This window comes from Delphinus delphis, chromosome 1 (genome assembly GCF_949987515.2).
Source record: "Delphinus delphis chromosome 1, mDelDel1.2, whole genome shotgun sequence".
Lineage (NCBI taxonomy): Eukaryota > Metazoa > Chordata > Mammalia > Artiodactyla > Delphinidae > Delphinus > Delphinus delphis.
The window spans coordinates 65,386,992-65,405,516 of record NC_082683.1 but is presented as its reverse complement, the minus strand read 5'-3'; the positions used below and the strand labels follow the sequence as shown (position 1 = coordinate 65,405,516).

At 36.6% G+C, this 18,525-nt stretch overlaps 1 protein-coding gene across 2 annotated transcripts in view; it reads right to left on the bottom strand.

The window, feature by feature from the left end:
* Nucleotides 1-1,320: 1,320 nt before the first annotated feature.
* Nucleotides 1,321-18,525, bottom strand: part of ACADM (acyl-CoA dehydrogenase medium chain) — a 48,897-nt gene continuing 31,692 nt past the window's right edge. For both annotated transcript variants that reach the window (XM_060023842.1, XM_060023843.1), the window contains 2 exons: nucleotides 3,343-3,591; nucleotides 1,321-2,041 (listed from right to left, as the gene is read on the bottom strand). In XM_060023842.1, the coding sequence (XP_059879825.1) occupies nucleotides 1,970-2,041; nucleotides 3,343-3,591 (321 nt within the window). In that variant the 3' untranslated portion in view covers nucleotides 1,321-1,969. The remainder of the gene's footprint in view (nucleotides 2,042-3,342; nucleotides 3,592-18,525) is intronic.

Here is an 18,525-nt window from a genome sequence, read left to right as displayed (position 1 = left end):
CCCCTAAAGAGGCTCAGGGTGGGGCCAATCACCAGAAAGACCAAGTAATTAGAGGGTAGTGTTGTGGTCTAAACTGCCCCGAACCCCCGCCCCAAATTCATATGTTGAAGCCCTAACCATTCCCATGTGACCATGTTTGAAGATAGGGACTTAAGAGAAGTAATTGAATTAAATGAGGTCATAAGGGTATGGCTCTAATCTAATAAAACTGGTGTCTTTGTAAGAAGAAGAGACACCAGAGCTCACTCTCTCCCTATGCATGTGCACAGACAAGAGGCCATGTGAGAACAGAGTGAGAATGTAGCTGTCTACGAGCCAGGATGAGAGGCCTCACCAGAAACCAACCCAGATGGTACCTTGATCTTGGGACTTCTAGCCTCCAGAACTATGAAAAAATAAATGTCTGTTGTTTAAGCCACCCAGTTTGTGGCATTTTCTTATGGCAATCTTAGCTGACTAATGCAGGTGGGAACTTCAACCCCACCCTTGACATCTGGGCAGGAGAGGGAGGCTGTAAATTCTCTACCGAAACTTGAACGATGAGATTCAGGAGTTTCCAGATTAGTGAACACACTGAGGTACTGGAAGGGTGGTACATTGGAAGAAGTTATGAAAGCTCAGTGTCTCTCCTTATACCTTGCCCTTTGCATCTCCTCCTTTGTAATAAACCAGTAAATGTATTTTACCTGAGTTCTGTGAGCCATTCTAGCAAATTATCAAACCCAAGGGCAAGGTCATGGGAATACCTGAATTTGTAGCCAAAGTGGTCAGAAGTGTGGGTAGCCTGGGGATCCAGGACTTATAGTGGTGTTTCTGAAGTGAGATACCACTTCAGACGGAGTGGGTGGAGCCCTTACACCTGTGGAGTCTGATGCTAACTATTCTGAGTTACTGTCAGAATAGGATTGAACTATGGATTCCCAGTTGGTATCAGAATTGGAAAATCATAAGTGATGTCAGAAACACCATTTAGTATAATATATTTTAGCAGTATTTGATGTTTAGAGTTACAAAGAAATAGTAAATTTACATTTGGTTCTTTCATTATTTCATACTGATATTTTCTGAAGTATCTAATAATGCAATCTAATGAACAAATGGACAGGTAACTATGCAGTTCAAAATCAAAACATGAATTTTTTTCTATCACAGTAAATAAACCAAGTACACACTATTGCATGAAAAGAATACAGATACACAAATTGAACAGATACACAACACTGAACAATTTTAGTTAAGTTTATTTTTAGAATGTATATGCATGGAATGAGACTGTACAGTAGACCAAAGGTTAACCAGAGACCAACAGAGTCATATAAAAATAATTTAAGGGAAATTTTATTGATTCATTTTAAATAAGGCAAGTGAAATGGGGGCTCAGAATTAAACAAGATTTTCAAGTAACTTTTGGTTATTGTATAAAGGGAGAATATGAACATCAAATTTTTGGTTATTACTGTACAAAATGGAAAACAAATGCTTTCCAAATTGCAGTAAAATTAACTCCTCTAACACAAATACCACTAAGTCTACAAAGTCACTGGCAAGTTATTTAAATCCCAGAATATTTTCTCAATGTAAATTTTGGAACATTCTGAATACTTTTATAAACCCTCCTTCCTGTCATTGGGAAAACACTGAAATTCCAAGAAATCTCTGTTACTTTAATTATAAGAGGTCAAAACAACAAGCCAAATGTATCTTTCTAGGTTAATGTGATTCAGGTACAGTGGCACTAAAGGACAACACATAATTTTAATAAAACCAAATCTATTATAGAAAAAGCAAGTCATAAAGCTAAACAAAAATAGAAAACTACTATTAGCATCAGTTGCATAGGTTTAGTATAAGAGTACTTATTTTAAAATTTTTACTGGAAAAAACCTTAAAGCCCGCTCTTTCTCTTTCCTGGAGTTTAAGTAGTAGATCATGTTCTAAATACTCAACAATTACTAACATGGTGATCTGGTTAATTTTTATACCTGCCAATGTGTTCACGGGCTATAATAATCCTTTGAATTTGTGCTGTACCTTCATAAATCTGCAAAAAATAAGAAAATACATGTAGGTTAAATATCTTCCGTATGTTAACACCCAGTATTTTGGACAGTACCCTAAGCTCCACTGCAATACCAAACTGAATCAAACCATATATAAGGTCTGTAGTCTACAGTGATTCTGAAACTTGATTTTCTGAACCCCATGAAAATACATAAATTCTCTAAAGATTAGTTAAAATTATTATAAAAACTCATTTACCAAAATTTTGAAGGACAGTCTTAAAACATCAAAAAAAAAGGATATTAACATTTCAAAAAGTGTTTGGGAATCTAAGTTCAATGTTGCTAAAATATTTTAACCAACTTTTTTGAACTGTTTTTAGCTAGTTGTCGCCTTCAGTCATTTTCTGTTCTTACTCTTAAACCTGATTTCTATCTCTTGTTGCCTAAGGAACACAGTTGCTAAAGAAAAAGATGCTGGAAGGATTTGTTTTTGTTCATTTAGGTAGCCCTAGTAGCCAGCCCTCACTTCCAGTTTAAACTTCTAACCATTTATTAGTTCAGATGGCAGAGAAAAGCTAAAACGTAATAATTACAAGCTCCAGGGAAGGGAGAGTATTACCAGATAAACCCGTAACTTTGGATAAGGCACAAATTCTGGTTCTCAGTTTTTTCAAGTTTAAATTGAGGGGCTGCACTGTCTAAATTTCTTTCTCTAACATTCTATGATTCTACCTCTGGATTTCAAATGACTGGATTTGTCAAATAATTTGCTGGGGGTTGAGGAAAGCAAGGGAAGAGATATTGAGAATCATGGCTTATAATTACTTAAACTACATGTGGACATGAGCATTTATATCTTATTCACTAAATTACTCCTATCTCTAAGTTTTTCTAACCATCAATTTAATTTATAAGACAGAGTCATCTATATCACTTTCTCCTCATGTTGTTTTTTTTATCTCCCAAATATGACTTCAAGAGTTGTCAGGTAAGATTCAAAATAAAATAACTTAATTAATTTAAATGATACACATACTTTTAGGAGAGCAAAGAGTGAGTTACAATTAGCTAGGATGTTAAGAATCAAAGAAGGCTTATCCAGACATCCTGTACATGTCTGCACCATTTACTCTGTTAGCCTGTTCTCTCTCAAGGAATACACTTCAATGTAACATTCTTCCTTGTGTTAATTAGTTCCAAAAATTTAGGCTCACAGCCATTTATTATAATGATTTATTATTACCTGTGACATAAAAATCTATAAACAATCAGAAATCTACTATGTCATTTATGAATATTATGTTCCTTAAAAATAAATAAAAATCATTTTTAACATTACCTGATAGATCTTGGCATCCCTCATTAGTTTTTCTACAGGATATTCTGTATTATATCCGTTGCCTCCGAAAATCTGAACAGCATCAGTAGCTACCTGATTTGCAATATCTCCAGCATATGCCTTTGCAATAGAGGCAAAATAGGTATTTCGGCGACCAGAATCAACCTCCCAAGCTGCTCTCTGGTAACTCAATCTAGCTAGTTCAACTTTCATTGCCATGTCAGCCAGCAAAAATGATACTCCTTGGTGCTAGAATTAAACAGAAAAAAGTTTAAGGATATTTATTGACTAAAAGTTTTTTCCCTGGAACTTTTTTTTTAACTTTTAAAACTAATTTTAGACTTAAAAAGTTACATTCTGCTTCCTCCAGTGGTAACATATTACAAAACCACAGTATAATAAACATTGGTAAAATGTTGTCAGCTAAACTATATACTTTATTCAAATTTGGCCAAGTTTTCCACCAATGTCCTTTTTCTGTTGAAAGATCCCATCCAGGATTCCAACTAATTAAACTGCTATTTCTTCGTAGTGTTTCCTTCTCTTTCATGACCATGGTGCACTCTTGAATAATACTGATTGGTTATTTTTTTGTAGAATGTCCCTCAATTTGGGTTTGCCTGATGTTTTCTCAGGAGTGGAATGAGGTTATAATTTTTGACAAAAATACCACAAAAATTATATGGATCCTTCAGAGTATCTCCTGGGACTTTTTAAAGAAAATTGCCATAGATAGTGAAAAATAATGTGGCACTGTATCAGGTGCTGATGGGAAAGTGACAAAGACAAATAAAAGATGTTTCTTATCCTCTACAGGTTCATAATTAAATAGGAGACTTAGACAAATACTTTCAAGAGGAGACAGTAAGTTTTCTATGAGTTATATGGCCAAGATATGTTATAAGATGGAAATATGTTCACCATACCTTGATATGTGAAAATTTCAAATATGTAGTATGCTTACAGCTTTGGAAAAATATATTCATGACCCCAAAAGAGCAGAACACACATTCTGTTAAAGAGCACATGGAACATTCTGCATGATAGATAACATGTTAGGCCACAAAAAAAAGTCTCAATAAATGTAACAGGGTTGAAATCATGTCAAACATCTTTTTTGACCACAACGGTAGAGACTATAAATCAACTACAAAAACAAAAAAATCCTGCAAAAAACACAAACGTGTGGAATCTAAACAACATGCTACTAAAAAACCCAATGGTTCACTGAAGAAATCAAAGAGGAAATTTAAAAATACCTGGAGACTAATGAAAATGGAAGCACAATGTTCTAAAATCTATGGGACATAACAAAGGCAGTTCTAAGAAGTTTATAGCAATACAGGCCTTCCTCAAGAAACAAGAAAAATCTCAAATAGACAATTAACCTTACACATAAAGAAACTTAAAAATAAGTCCAAAGTTAATAGAACAAAGGAAATAATACAGCTCAGAGTGGAAATAAATGAAATCAAGACAAAAAAATACAAAAGAGATCAATGAAACTAAGAGCTGATTCTTTGAAAAGATTAAAAAAAAATTGATAAATCTTTAGCCAGACTCATAAAAAAAAGACAGGACCCAAACAAATAAAATCAGAAACAAAAGAGGACAAGATGCAACCAATATCACAGACACACAAAATATCATGAGATTACTACAAAAATTACATGCCAACAAATTAGACAACCTAGAAGAAATGGGTAAATTCATTTAGACATATAACCTAAGAAGACTAAATAAGGAAGAAAAAGAAATTTGAACAGACCAATTACTAGTAGTGAAATTGAATCAGTAATGAAAAACTCCCAAGAAACGGAAGTCCAGGACCAGACAGCTTCACAGGTGAATTCTACCAGACATTTAACAAAGACTTAACACCTATCCTTCTCAAACTATTCCAAAAAACTGAGAAAGGAATGCTCCCAAACTCACTCTACAAAGACAGCATTACTCTGATACCAAAACCAAATCACTACCAAAAACAAAAAGTAAAAATACATAAAAATTACAGGCCAATATCCCAGATGAACATAGATGCTAAAATCCTCAACAAATAATAGCAAACCAAATTCATTAATATCTTAAAAAGATCATATACCATGAGATCAAAAGAGATTTATCCCAGGGATGCAAGGATGGTTAAATAGCCGCAAGTCAGTCAACGTGATAAACCACATTAACGAAATGAAAGATAAAAACCATATAAACATTTCAATAGATGCAGAAAAAGCTTTTGACAAAATTCAACACCAATTTATGATAAAAACACTCAACTAAGTGTGTGCAGAGGGAACATACCTCAACATAATTAAGGACATAAATGACAAAAACCACAGCTAACATCATACTCAATGGCAAAAAGCTGAAAGCATTTCCTCAAAGATCAGGAACAAGATAAGGATGCCCACTCCCACCACTTTTATTCAACATAGAATTGGGAGTCCTATCCACAACAATTAGACAAGAAAAAGAGGTAAAAATCATCCACACTAGAAAGGAAGAAGTAAAACTGTCACTGTTTGCAGATGATGACATAGAAAACCCTACAGACTCCACAAAAAAGCTATCAGAATGCTGTAGCATTTTCATACACTAATAATGATCTGTCAGAGAAAAGAAAACGATCCCATTTACAACTGCATCAAAAAGAATACCTAGGAATAGAAGTAATCAAGGAGGTAAAAGACCTGTACTCTGAAAACTGTGAGACACTGATGAAAGAAACAAAAGATGATACAAATAGAGAGTCCATGCTAATGGATTGGAAGAATTAATATTGTTAAAATACCCATACTATCCAAAGCAATCTACAGATTCATAACAATATGAATATCAAAATACCAACAGAATTTTTCACAGAACTAGAACAAATAATCCTATAATTTGTATGGAACCAAAAAGACGCTGAATAACCAAAGAAATCTTGAGAAAGAACAAAGCTGGAGGTATCATGCTTCCTGATTTCAAATTATACTACAAAGCCATAGGAATCAAAACAGTATGATACTGGCACAAAAATAGACATATAGATCAATGGAACAGAATAGAAAGCCCAGAAATAAATGCACACTTATACGATCAATTAATCTTCAACAAAGAAGGTAAGAATATACAATGGGGAAAAGACAGCCAGTTTAAAAAAAAGACAAAACACAAAACTGGACCATTTCTTTACACCATATACAAAAATAAACTCAAAATGGATTAAAGAATTAAAAGTAAGACCAAAAACCATAGAACTCCTAGAAGGAAACAGAGGCAGTATGCTTTTTTACATTGGTCTTATCAATATTTTTTGGACCTGTCTCCTCAGGCAAGGGCAACAAAAGCAAAAATAAACAAATGGGAGTAGATAAAAGTAAAACCTAAAAAGCTTTTGCACAGTGAAGGAAATCATCAACAAAATGAAAAAGCAACCTACTGAATGGGAGAAGATATTTGTAAATGATATATTTGATAAGGGTTAATATCCAAATTACATTAAAAAATGCAACTTATCAAAAAAAGAAATCCAATAAAAAATGGGCAGAGGACTTGATTAGATATTTTTCCAAAAACACAAAGATGGCCAGTAGACACATGAAAAGATGCTCAAAGTCACTAATCATCAGGAAAATGCAAATCAAAACCACAATGAAATATTGCCTCACACCTGTCAGAAAGGCTGTTATCAAAAAGACAACCAATAACAAGTGTTGGCAACAATGTGGAGAAAATGAAACCCTCGTGTACTGCTGGTGGGAATGTAAATTGGTGCAGCCACTATGGAAAACGGTATATAGGTTCCTCAAAAAATTAAAAATAGTACGATCATATGATCCAGCAATTCCACTTCTGGGTTTACCTGAAGAAAAGAAAAACACTAATTCAAAAAGATATATGCACTCCCATGTTATATAAAATTAGGGATGTTATATACAGCATAAGGAATATAGTCAATAATACTACAGTAATTTAGTATGTTGAAAGATGGTTACTAGACTTATAGTGGTGATCATTTTTTTTTTCTTTTGTGGTACACACGGGCCTCTCACTGTTGTGGCCTCTCCCACAGCAGAGCACAGGCTCCGGTCGTGCAGGCCCAGTGGCCATGGCTCACGGGCCCAGCCGCTCCGTGGCATGTGGGATCCTCCCGGACCGGGACACGAACCTGTGTCCCCTGAATAGGCAGGCGGACTCTCAACCACTGCGCCACCAGGGAAGCCCAGATGATCATTTCTTAATGTGTTTGCCTGTCAATCACTATGTTGTACACCTGAAACCAATATATTATATGTGAACTATACATCAATTAAAAAAACACAGACACATGCACTATATATATATATATATATATATATATATATATATATTTTTTTTTTTTTTTTTTTTTGGATAAAGGAAATATAGAGCAAAATGAAAAAAATCACAGTAATTTCCTCTGGACAATGGGATTATGAATAACTTTTTTTACTTAATTTTACTTATATTGTATCACATAAATTATTCTACAATGGACGTGGAATGGAACATATCCTTTAATATACATTCAAAGAAGTCATAAAGACATTCAGAAACAAGAATATTAAGATTATTAGAAAGGTGCTTTGTGTAGTATGCAACACCAAAATGGGTTTTGAAGACCGATTGGTTATAACAAAGACCCCACACATTCTATGACTGTGTACAAACTAATAGGAACTAAAGGTCACAAAAAATAAAAGAAAAAACTGAGGTGTTCAATTTCATATATTTACTCTATTTAGTACTTTAGAACATGACAAGTTGCTTGAGACTGGTGTGGTAATTAAGTCTTAGAGGAGGCATTATTAACCAATGTGAATAATTCCTATGTAGGATAAAGAAAGTAATCTCTTCCCTTATTACTATCTGCCTGAATTGTGTCCATTCTTCTAAGTCAATGATTCTTTCAGTTTTTTGTTTTTGGTTTCATTTTTGAATAGGTAATACAACTACCAGTTTAAAGTTCAAATTTTCTTCCTACTTGTATCATCCCTGCCCTTCCCCACCCCATTTAATTCCCCCTCCTGGAGGTAATCAGGTTAACAGTTTGTTTTTCATTCTCTCAGAGATATTATATACCCACGTAAGCAAATACATCTATTGTCTATCCCTCATTTTTTTCCCGCCCCCCCCATTGTCTCTCCCTTTTTTACACATATGGTAGCCTATCATGTTGATGGGTTTTCATTTTGCTTTTCTTACTTATCAATAAATCTAAGCACTGTATATATCAATACATAGAGAACTTCTTTATTCTTTTTTAGAACTGCAGGATATTCCACTGTATTGATGATCAAAATCTTGGCTGTTTCTAGTATTAGGCTGTTTCCACACAATGCTGAAATAAACAACCTATAAATATGTCATGCTGCACATAATGGGAATATATCTGAAAGATAAATATTATATGAAATATAGCTAAAGGATAACCATTGCAATGTGGGCCCAAAGGTAGGTACTTTAGATATATATTGCCAAAATGTGGTTCATAAAAGTTATACCAATTTATATTCCCATTGGCATTAGGCAGAATCATTTATTTCAATACAGCCTCAGCAACCTGGTATAACATGCCCATGCTTCTCTTGAAAGATTTTGATTTAAAAATCTAGGGTGGTACCCAGTTTACGTTTTTAATTCATACTTCCAAAGAGTCTCATTCACTTCCATTTCAGCCCATGCTTTGAGAAACTCTGTTGTAAATCCAGCTCAGATTCCCTGTAATGCATCTAGCCCAAGACAGTCTCTCTCCTTTTGGTTCTGTAACCCTGTCTGTAGCTCTCATTTTGGGACTTAATGTTATACTGCTCTATATTATTTCTTAATATTTCTTTTCTGATATGTATCTTATCTCCAAAGTCAAAGGCTCCTGAGGGCAGAGGCTTTATCAAACTTCTTTTATATCTCTGGAAATAGTACATGTAGAGTGTGCAAAGAGGACAGACTCTTTAATAAGTGACTACTTGGGTTCACATCTTTTTTCTTTTTTTCAACATCATTATTGGAATATAATTGCTTCACAATGGTGTGTTAGTTTCTGCTTTATAACAAAGTGAACCAGTTACGCATATGTCCCCATATCTCCACCCTCTTGCATCTCCCTCCCACCCCCCACCCCTCTAGGGGGTCAAAAAGCAACAAGCTGATCTCCCTGTGCTATGCGGCTGCTTCCCACTAGCTATCTATTTTACATTTGGTAGTATATATTAGTGATGCCACTCTCTCACTTCCTCCCAGCTTACCCTTCCCCCTACCCTGTGTCCTCAAGTCCATTCTCTACACCTGCGTCTTTATTCCTGTCCTGCCCCTAGATTCTTCAGAACCATTATTTTTATATATTCCATATATATGTGTTAGCATACGGTATTTGTTTTTCTTTCTGACTTACTTCACTCTGTATGACAGACTCTAGGTCCATCCACCTCACTACGAATAACTCAAGTTCGTTTCTTCTTATGGATGAGTAATATTCCACTTTATATATGCGCCACATCTTCTTTATCCATTCATCTGTCAATGGACATTTAGGTTGCTTCCATGTCCTGCCTATTGTACATAAAGCTGCAATGAACATTGTGGTACATGACTCTTTTTGAATTATGGTTTTCTCAGTATATATGCCCAGTAGTGACATTGCTGGGTTGTATGGTAGTTCTATTTTAACTTTTTTAAGGAACCTCCATACTGTTCTCCATAGTGGTTATATCAATTTACATTCCCACCAACAGTGCAAGAGGGTTCCCTTTTTGCCAAACCCTCTCCAGCATTTATTGTTTGTAGATTTTTTGATGAGGGCCATTCTGACTGGTGTGAGGTGACACCTCATTGTAGTTTTGATATGCATTTCTCTAATGATTAGTGATGTTGAGCAACCTTTCAGGTGCTTGTTGGCAAACTGTATATTTTCTTTGAAGAAATGTCTATTTAGGTCTTCTGCCCATTTATGGATTGTGTGTTTACTTTTTTGATATTGAGCTGAATGAGCTGCTTGTATATTTTGGAGATTAATCCTTTGTCAGTTGCTCCAATTGCAAATATTTTCTCCCATTCTGAGGGTTGTCTTTTCATCTTTTTTATGGTTTCCTTTGCTGTGCAAACAAACACATTTAAGTTCCATTAGGTCCACTTGTTTATTTTTGTTTTTATTTCCATTTCTCTAGGAGGTGGGTCAAAAAGGATCTTGCTGTGATTTATGTCATAGAGTGTACTGCCTATGTTTTCCTCTAAGAGTTTTATAGTGTCTGGATTTACATTTAGGTCTTTAATACATTTTGAGTTTATTGTTGTGTATGGTGTTAGGCAGTGTTCTAATTTCATTCTTTTACATGTAGCTGTACAGTTCTCCCAGCACCATGTATTCAAGAGGCTGTCTTTTCTCCATTGTATATTCTTGCATCCTTTATCAAAGATAACGTGACCATATGTGCATGGGTTTATCTCTGGGCATTCTATCCTGTTCCACTGATCTATATTTCCCTTTTTGTGCCAATACCATAGTGTCTTGATTACTGTAGCTTTGTAGTAGACTCTGAAGTCAGTGAGCCTGATTCGTCCAACTTTGTTTGTCTTTCTCGAGATTGCTTTGGCTATTCGGGGTCTTTTGTGTCTCCATACGAATTTTATGATGTTTTGTTCTAGTTCTGTAAAAAATTCCACTGGTAATTTGTTAGGGATTGCACTGAATTTGTAGATTGCTTTGGGTAGTAGAGTCATTTTCACAATGTTGATTCTTCCAATCCAATAACATGGTATATCTCTCCATCTGTTTGTATCATCTTTAATTTCTTTCATCAGTGTCTTATAGTTTGCTGCATACAGGTCTTTCGTCTCCGTAGGTAGGTTTATTCCTAGGTATTTTATTCCTTTTGTTGCAATGGTAAATAGGAGTGTTTCCTTAATTTCTCTTTCAGATTTTACATCATTAGTGTATAGGGATACAAGAGATTTCTGTGCATTAATTTGTATCCTGCTACTTTACCAAATTCATTGATTAGCTCTAGTAGTTTTCTGGTAGCATCTTTAGGATTCTCTGTGTATAGTATCATGTCATCTGCAAACAGTGACAGCTTTACTTCTTCTTTTCCGATTTGTATTCCTTTTTTTTCTTTTTCTTCTCTGATTGCTGTGGCTAAAACGTCCAAAACTATGTTGAATAAGAGTGCTGAGAGTGGGCAACCTTGTCTTGTTCCTGATCTTAGTGGAAATGGTTTCAGTTTTTTAACATTCAGAACGATGTTGGCTATGGGTTTGTCATATATGGCCTTTATTATGTTGAGGTAAGTTCCCTCTATGCCTACTTTCTGGAGGGTTTTTAAGATAAATGGGTATTGAATTTTGTCGAAAGCTTTTTTGGCATCTGTTGAGATGATCATATGGTTTTTCTCCTTCAATTTGTTAATATGGTGTATCACATTGATTGATTTGCATATATTGAAGAATCCTTGCATTCCTGGGATAAACCCCACTTGATCATGGTGTATGATCCTTTTAATTTGCTGTTGGATTCTGTTTACTAGTATTTTGTTGAGGATTTTTGCACCTATGTTCATCAGTGATATTGGCCTGTAGTTTTCTTTCTTTGTGACATCTTTGTCTGGTTTTGGTATCAGGGTGATGGTGGTCTCGTAGAATGAGTTTCGGAGTGTTCCTCCCTCTGCTATATTTTGGAAGAGTTTGAGAAGGACAGGTGTTAGCTCTTCTCTAAATGTTTGACAGAATTTGCCTGTGAATCTCTCTGGTCCTGGGCTTTGGTTGTTGGAAGGTTTTTAATCACAATTTCAATTTTAGTGCTTGTGATTGGTCTGTTTATATTTTCTATTTCTTCCTGGTTCAGTCTCAGAAGGTTGTGCTTTTCTAAGAATTTGTCCATTTCTTCCAGGTTGTCCATTTTATTGTAATACAGCTGCTTGTAGTAATCTCTCATGATCCTTTGTATTTCTGCAGTGTCAGTAGTTACTTCTCCTTTTTCATTTCTTATTCTATTGATGACTCTTTCCCCTTTTTTTCTTGATGAGTCTGGCTAATGGCTTATCAATTTTGTTTATCTTCTCCAAGAACCAGCTTTTAGTCTTACTGATCTTTGCTACTATTTCCTTCATTTATTTTTCATTTATTTCTGAACTGATCTTTATGAGTTCTTTCCTTCTATTAACTTTGGGGTTTTTTTATTCTTCTTTCTCTAATTGCTTTAAGTGTAAGGTTAGGTTGTTTATTTGAGATGTTTCTTGAGGTAGGAGTGTATTGCTATAAACTTCCCTCTTAGAACTGCTTTTGCTGCATCCCATAGGTTTTGGGTAGTTGTGTTTTCATTGTCATTTGTCTCTAGGTATTTTTTGATTTCTTATCTGATTTCTTCAGTGATCTCTTGGTTATTAAGTAGTGTATTGTTTAGCCTCCATGTATTTGTATTTTTTACAGATTTTTCCCCATGATTCATATCTAATCTCATAGCATTGTGGTAGGAAAAGATACCTGATATGATTTCAATTTTCTTAAATTTACCAAGGCTTGATTTGTGACCCAAGTTATGATCCATCCTGGAGAATGTTCCATGAGCACGTGAGAAGAAAGTATATTCTGTTGTTTTTGGATGGAATGTCTTATAAATATCAGTTAAGTCCATCTTTAAATGTATCATTTAAAGCTTGTGTTTTCTTATTTATTTTCATTTTGGATGATCTGTCCATTGGTTAAAGTGGTGTGTTCAATTCCCCTACTATTATTGTGTTACTGTCAATTTCCCCTTTTATGGCTGTTAGCATTTGTGTTATGTATTGAGATGCTTCTATGTTGGGTGCATAAATATTTACAATTGTTATATTTTATTCTTGGATTGGTCCCTTGATCATTATGTAGTGTCTTTGTCTCTTGTAATAGTCTTTATTTTAAAGTCTATTTCATCTGATATGAGAATTGCTACTGCAGCTTTCTTTTGATTTCCATTTGCATGGAATATCTTTTTCCATCCCCTCACTTTTAGTCCATATGTATCCCTAGGTCTGAAGTGGGTCTCTTCTATACAGCGTATTTTAATGGGTCTTGTTTTTGTATCCATTCAGCCAGTCTATGTCTTTTGCTTGAAGCATTTAATCCATTTACATTTAAGGTAATTATTGATATGTTCCTATTACCATTTTCTTAATTGTTTTGGGTTTGTTAGTGTAGCTCTTTTCCTTCTCTTGTGTCTCCTGCCTAGAGAAGTTCCTTTAGCATTTGTTGTAAAGCTGGTTTGGTGGTGCTGAATTCTCTTAGCTCTTGCTTGTCTATAAAGGTTTTAATTTCTCTGTCGAATCTGAATGAGATCCTTCCTGGGTAGAGTAATCTTGGTTTTAGGTTTTTCCCTTTCATCACTTTAAATATGTCCTGCCACTCCCTTCTGGCTTGCAGAGTTTCTGCTGAAAGATCAGCTGTTAACCTTATGAGGATTCCCTTGTATTTTATTTGTTGCTTTTCCCTTGCGGCTTTTAATATTTTTTCTTTGTATTTGATTTTTTTTTTTCTGGTACGCGGGCCTCTCACTGCTGTGGCCTCTCCCGTTGCGGAGCACAGGTTCCGGACGTGCAGGCTCAGCGGTCATGGCTCACGGGCCCAGCCGCTCCACGGCATGTGGGATCTTCCTGGACCGGGGCACGAACCCGTGACCCCTGCATCGGCAGGCGGACTCTCAAGCACTGCGCCACCAGGGAAGCCATTTGTATTTGATTTTTGATAGTTTGATTAATATGTGTCTTGGTGTGTTTCTTCTTGGATTTTCCTGTATGGGACTCTCTGTGCTTTCTGGGCTTGATTAACTATTTCCTTTCCCATATTAGGGAAGTTTTCAACTATAATCTCTTCAAATATTTTCTCAGTCCCGTTCTTTTTCTCTTCTTCTTCTGGGACCCCTATAATTCAAATGTTGGTGCATTTAATGTTGTCCCAGAGGTCTCTAAGACTGTCCTAAATTCTTTTCATTCTTTTCTCTTTATTCTGCTCTGCAGTAGTTATTTCCACTATTCTATCTTCCAGGTCACTTATCCGTTCTTCTGCCTAGTTATTCTGCTCTTGATTCCTTCTAGAGAAATTTTAATTTCATTTATTGTGTTGTTCATCACTGTTTGTTTGCTCTTTAGTTCTTCTAGGTCCTTGTTAAACGTTTCTTGTTTTCTCTCCATTCTATTTCCAAGATTTTGGATCATCTTTACTATTATTACTCTGAATTCTTTTTCAGGTAGACTGCCTATTTCCTCATTTGTTTGGTCTGGTGGGTTTTTGCCTTGCTCTTTCATCTGCTGTGTGTTTCTCTGTCTTCTCATTTTGCTTAACTTACTGTGTTTGGGGTCTCCTTTTCACAGGCTGTAGGTTCGTAGTTCCTGTTGTTTGTGGTGTCTGCCCCCAGTGGCTAAGTCTGGTTCAGTGGGTTGTGTAGGCTTCCTTGTGGAGGGGACTGGTGCCTGTGTTCTGGAGGATGAGGCTGGATCTTGTCTTTCTGGTAGGCAGGACCGCATCCGGTGTGTGTTTTGGGGTGTCTTTGACTTTATTATGATTTTAGGCAGCGTCTCTGCTAATGGGTGGGGTTGTATTCCTGTCTTGCTAGTTGTTTGGCATAGGGTGTCCAGCACTACAGCTTGCTGGTTGTTAAGTGGAGCTGGGCCTTAGCGTTGAGACGGAGATCTCTGGGAGAGCTTTCGTCATTTAATATTACGTGGAGCCGAGAGACCTCTGGTGGACCAATGTCCTGAACTCGGCTCTCCCACCTCAGAGGCACAGGCATGACACCCGGTCAGAGCACCAAGACCCTGTCAGCCACACGGCTCAGAAGAAAAGGGAGAAAAAAAGAAAGAAAGAAAGAAAGAAAGAAAAAATAAAATAAAATAAAGTTATTAAAATAAAAAATTAAAATTATTAAAAATTAAAAAAATTAAAAAGTGATAAGAAACAAAGAAAGAAGAGAGCAACCAAACCAAAAAACAAATCCACTAACAATAACAGGCACTAAAAACTATACTAAAAAAAAAATAAAAATAAATAAACCAGACGGACAGAACCCTAGGATAAATGGTAAAAGCAAAGCTATACAGACAAAAGCACACAAAGCAGCATACACATGCGCACTCACAAAACGAGAAAAAGTAAAAATATATATATCGTTGCTCCCAAAGTCTACCTCCTCAATTTTGGGATTATTCGTTGTCTATACAGGTATTCCACAGATGCAGGGTCCATCAAGTTGATTGTGGAGATTTAATCCACTGCTCCAGAGGCTACTGGGAGAGATTTCCCTTTCTCTTCTTTGCTCACACAGCTCCTGGGGTTCAGCTTTGGATTTGGCCCCGCCTCCACATGTAGGTCACCTGAGAGCGTCTGTTCTTCGCTCAGACAGGAGGGGGTTAAAGTAGCAGCTGATTAGGGGGCTCTGGCTCACTCAGGCCGGGGGGAGGGAGGGGTACGGAATGAGGGGCGAGCCTGCATTGGCAGAGGCCGGCATGACATTGCAACAGCGTGAGGCGTGCCATTTGTTCTCCAGGGAAGTTGTCCCTGGATCACGGGACCCTGGCAGTGGTGGGCTGCACAGGCTCCCAGGAGGGGAGGTGTGGATAGTGACCTGTGCTTGCACATAGGCTTCTTGGTGGCTGCAGCAGCAGCCTTAGCATTTCAGCCCGTCTTGGTGTCCGCGCTAATAGCCACGGCTTGTGCCCATCTCTGTAGCTCGTTTAGGCAGTGCTCTGAATCTCCTCTCCTCGCGCACCCCGGAATAATGGTCTCTTGCCTCTTAGGCAGGTCCAGACTTTTTCCCAGACTCCCTCTTGGCTAGCTGTGGCGCACTAGCCCCCTTCAGGCTGTGTTCACTCAGCCGACCCCAGTCCTCTCCCTGGGATCCGACCGAAGCCCGAGCCTCAGCTCTCAGCCCCCGCCCACGCCAGCAGGTGAGCAAACAAGCCTCTCAGGCTGGTGGGTGCTGGTCGGCACTGATGCTCTGTGCGGGAATCTCTCTGCTTTGTCCTCTGAACCCGTGTTGCTGTGCTCTCCTCCGTGGCTCCGAAGCTTCCCCCGCCCCGCCACCCCTGTCTCCACCAGTGAAGGGGCTTCCTAGTGTATGGAAACCTTTCCTCCTTCACAGCTCCCTCCCAGAGGTGCAGGTCCCATCCCTATTCTTTTGTCTCTGTTTTTTCTTTTTTCTTTTGCCCCACCCAGGTACGTGGGGAGTTTCTTGCCTTTTGGAAAGTCTGAGGTCTTCTGAGAGCATTCAGGAGGTGTTCTGTAGGAGTTGTTCCACATGTAGATGTATTTCTGATGTATTTGTGGGGAGGAAGGCAATCTCCACGTCTCACTCCTCCACCATCTTGAAGTTCCTCCCCAGGTTCAAATCTTGATTTCATCATTAACTGATGTTCTTACGTATAATAAATAAGACTACCAGTACTTACTCTATAGTATTGTGTGGATTAAATTAATTAATACATGTAGAGCACTTAGGATAGTGCCTAGAACAAAGAAAGCAGCTACTTATTAATATTTTAATACAGTAGTAGTTCAATTACTACTATTTGTTGAGAAGTTCACACTGCAAAACATATCACAAGTGCTAGAAATCTAAAGGTTTCCAACACAGAAATTTACTACTTTTATGGATATTACATTCTAGTGAGGCAGTAAAGAAAGACAATAAACAAACACATACATGGTATAATGTTGGGCAGTGCTAAGACGAAGAAAAAAAGTGGGAATACTATATAGAATGTTGGAGGTGTTTTTTTACACAGGGTAATCAAGGGTACATTCTTTAGTGAAATGAATGAGCAAGTGGATATCTAGCGGGAAGAGTAAAGTTAAAAACAACAACAAAAGGTCACTGTGGATGACAGATGACCATTTTAAGGACTCTGAATTTTAATCTGAGTGTGATGAGAAGATATGAAAGAATTCTGAGCATAAAATGGTTAAGTAACAGGGAGATATAAGTATATTTCTTTCTAAGTACATCTTATTTCAGTCTTAAGTCCCAAATAACATTTTCCCTCATCCATTTTCCCCTCAAGAAAAGTTACTGCTAACTAGCAATAATAATCAATACAAATGGGAGTTATTCTCAACAGATTTTTTTCATATCACACCAAACCACTCCAACTTCACCTGGATGGAGGGTTTTGACTAGACAAAGGAGTAGGCAGTTATTGCCATTAAGAGATTCTACCATCCCGTAATTTGTTATCAATGTTCCTAGCTCTACTCATTGGTTAAAGAAAGTACCATTCTCTGTTTTTGGCAGCTTTCTTTAACCACATCAAGTTAAGCACTGTGAGGGTAAGTAGTGACATAGTGTTCTCTTAAAGAGAGAAGTGATATTAACAACAATAATAAACATGGTAATGAATAGGAGAGCTGTGATTAGAGTACTACACTCTATAATGTCTCTTAAAACAAAACAAAAAAAACTATTCTTTTTGGAAATAACAGACCAAAGCTATATATAAATCAGCCCTTTAGTGTTACCTTTGTTTAGCCTAGAAAAGTAGTAAGCAAAAACAAAGATTTTTCTACACTTAACAGTAAGAGCCATGAGGAAAAAATATCAACTTCAGAGTCTGTAAGAAGTGGAACATAAAAGATTCCATATTGAGTTGAAAATAGCCAGAAGAGTTATCATCAGATACTTGGTGGGGAGGACCTGGAAATTATGTTATCTGTTTACAATTAAACTAAACTAATATTTAATAATAAATATACATTCCACTAATCTGTATACATATAGTTCTGGCAACATAAATGAGCTAATGTAGAGTCTCTTTTTGGTGACAAACACAAAGAAATACTTGATTTAAAAACAGCTCTTAGAATGCTGAAACCTCTGGACTACCTGATAAAAGTACAAAAACCAATTCCCCTGGATGCTTCCACAATGCATTGAAGGAAAATAATACCTGCTGCAGATAAACTTACAAGCAAAAATTAAGAGAGGAAATAACTGGTCATGACAGAGAGAACACATGCAACAGACCAAAAAAATAATCACCCTAATAACTTGAGATAACAGAAAAATATCAGAAAGTGACTATAACTTAAGTATTATATAATTAAGGAGATAAAAGGAGAATAAGAAGCTATGTTAAAAAAACAGGCTACCATAAAAGAAAGGGTGGAGATGAAAAAGAACCAAACATAAATTCTAGAAATGAAAAAAGTCATTAAATGGATTAA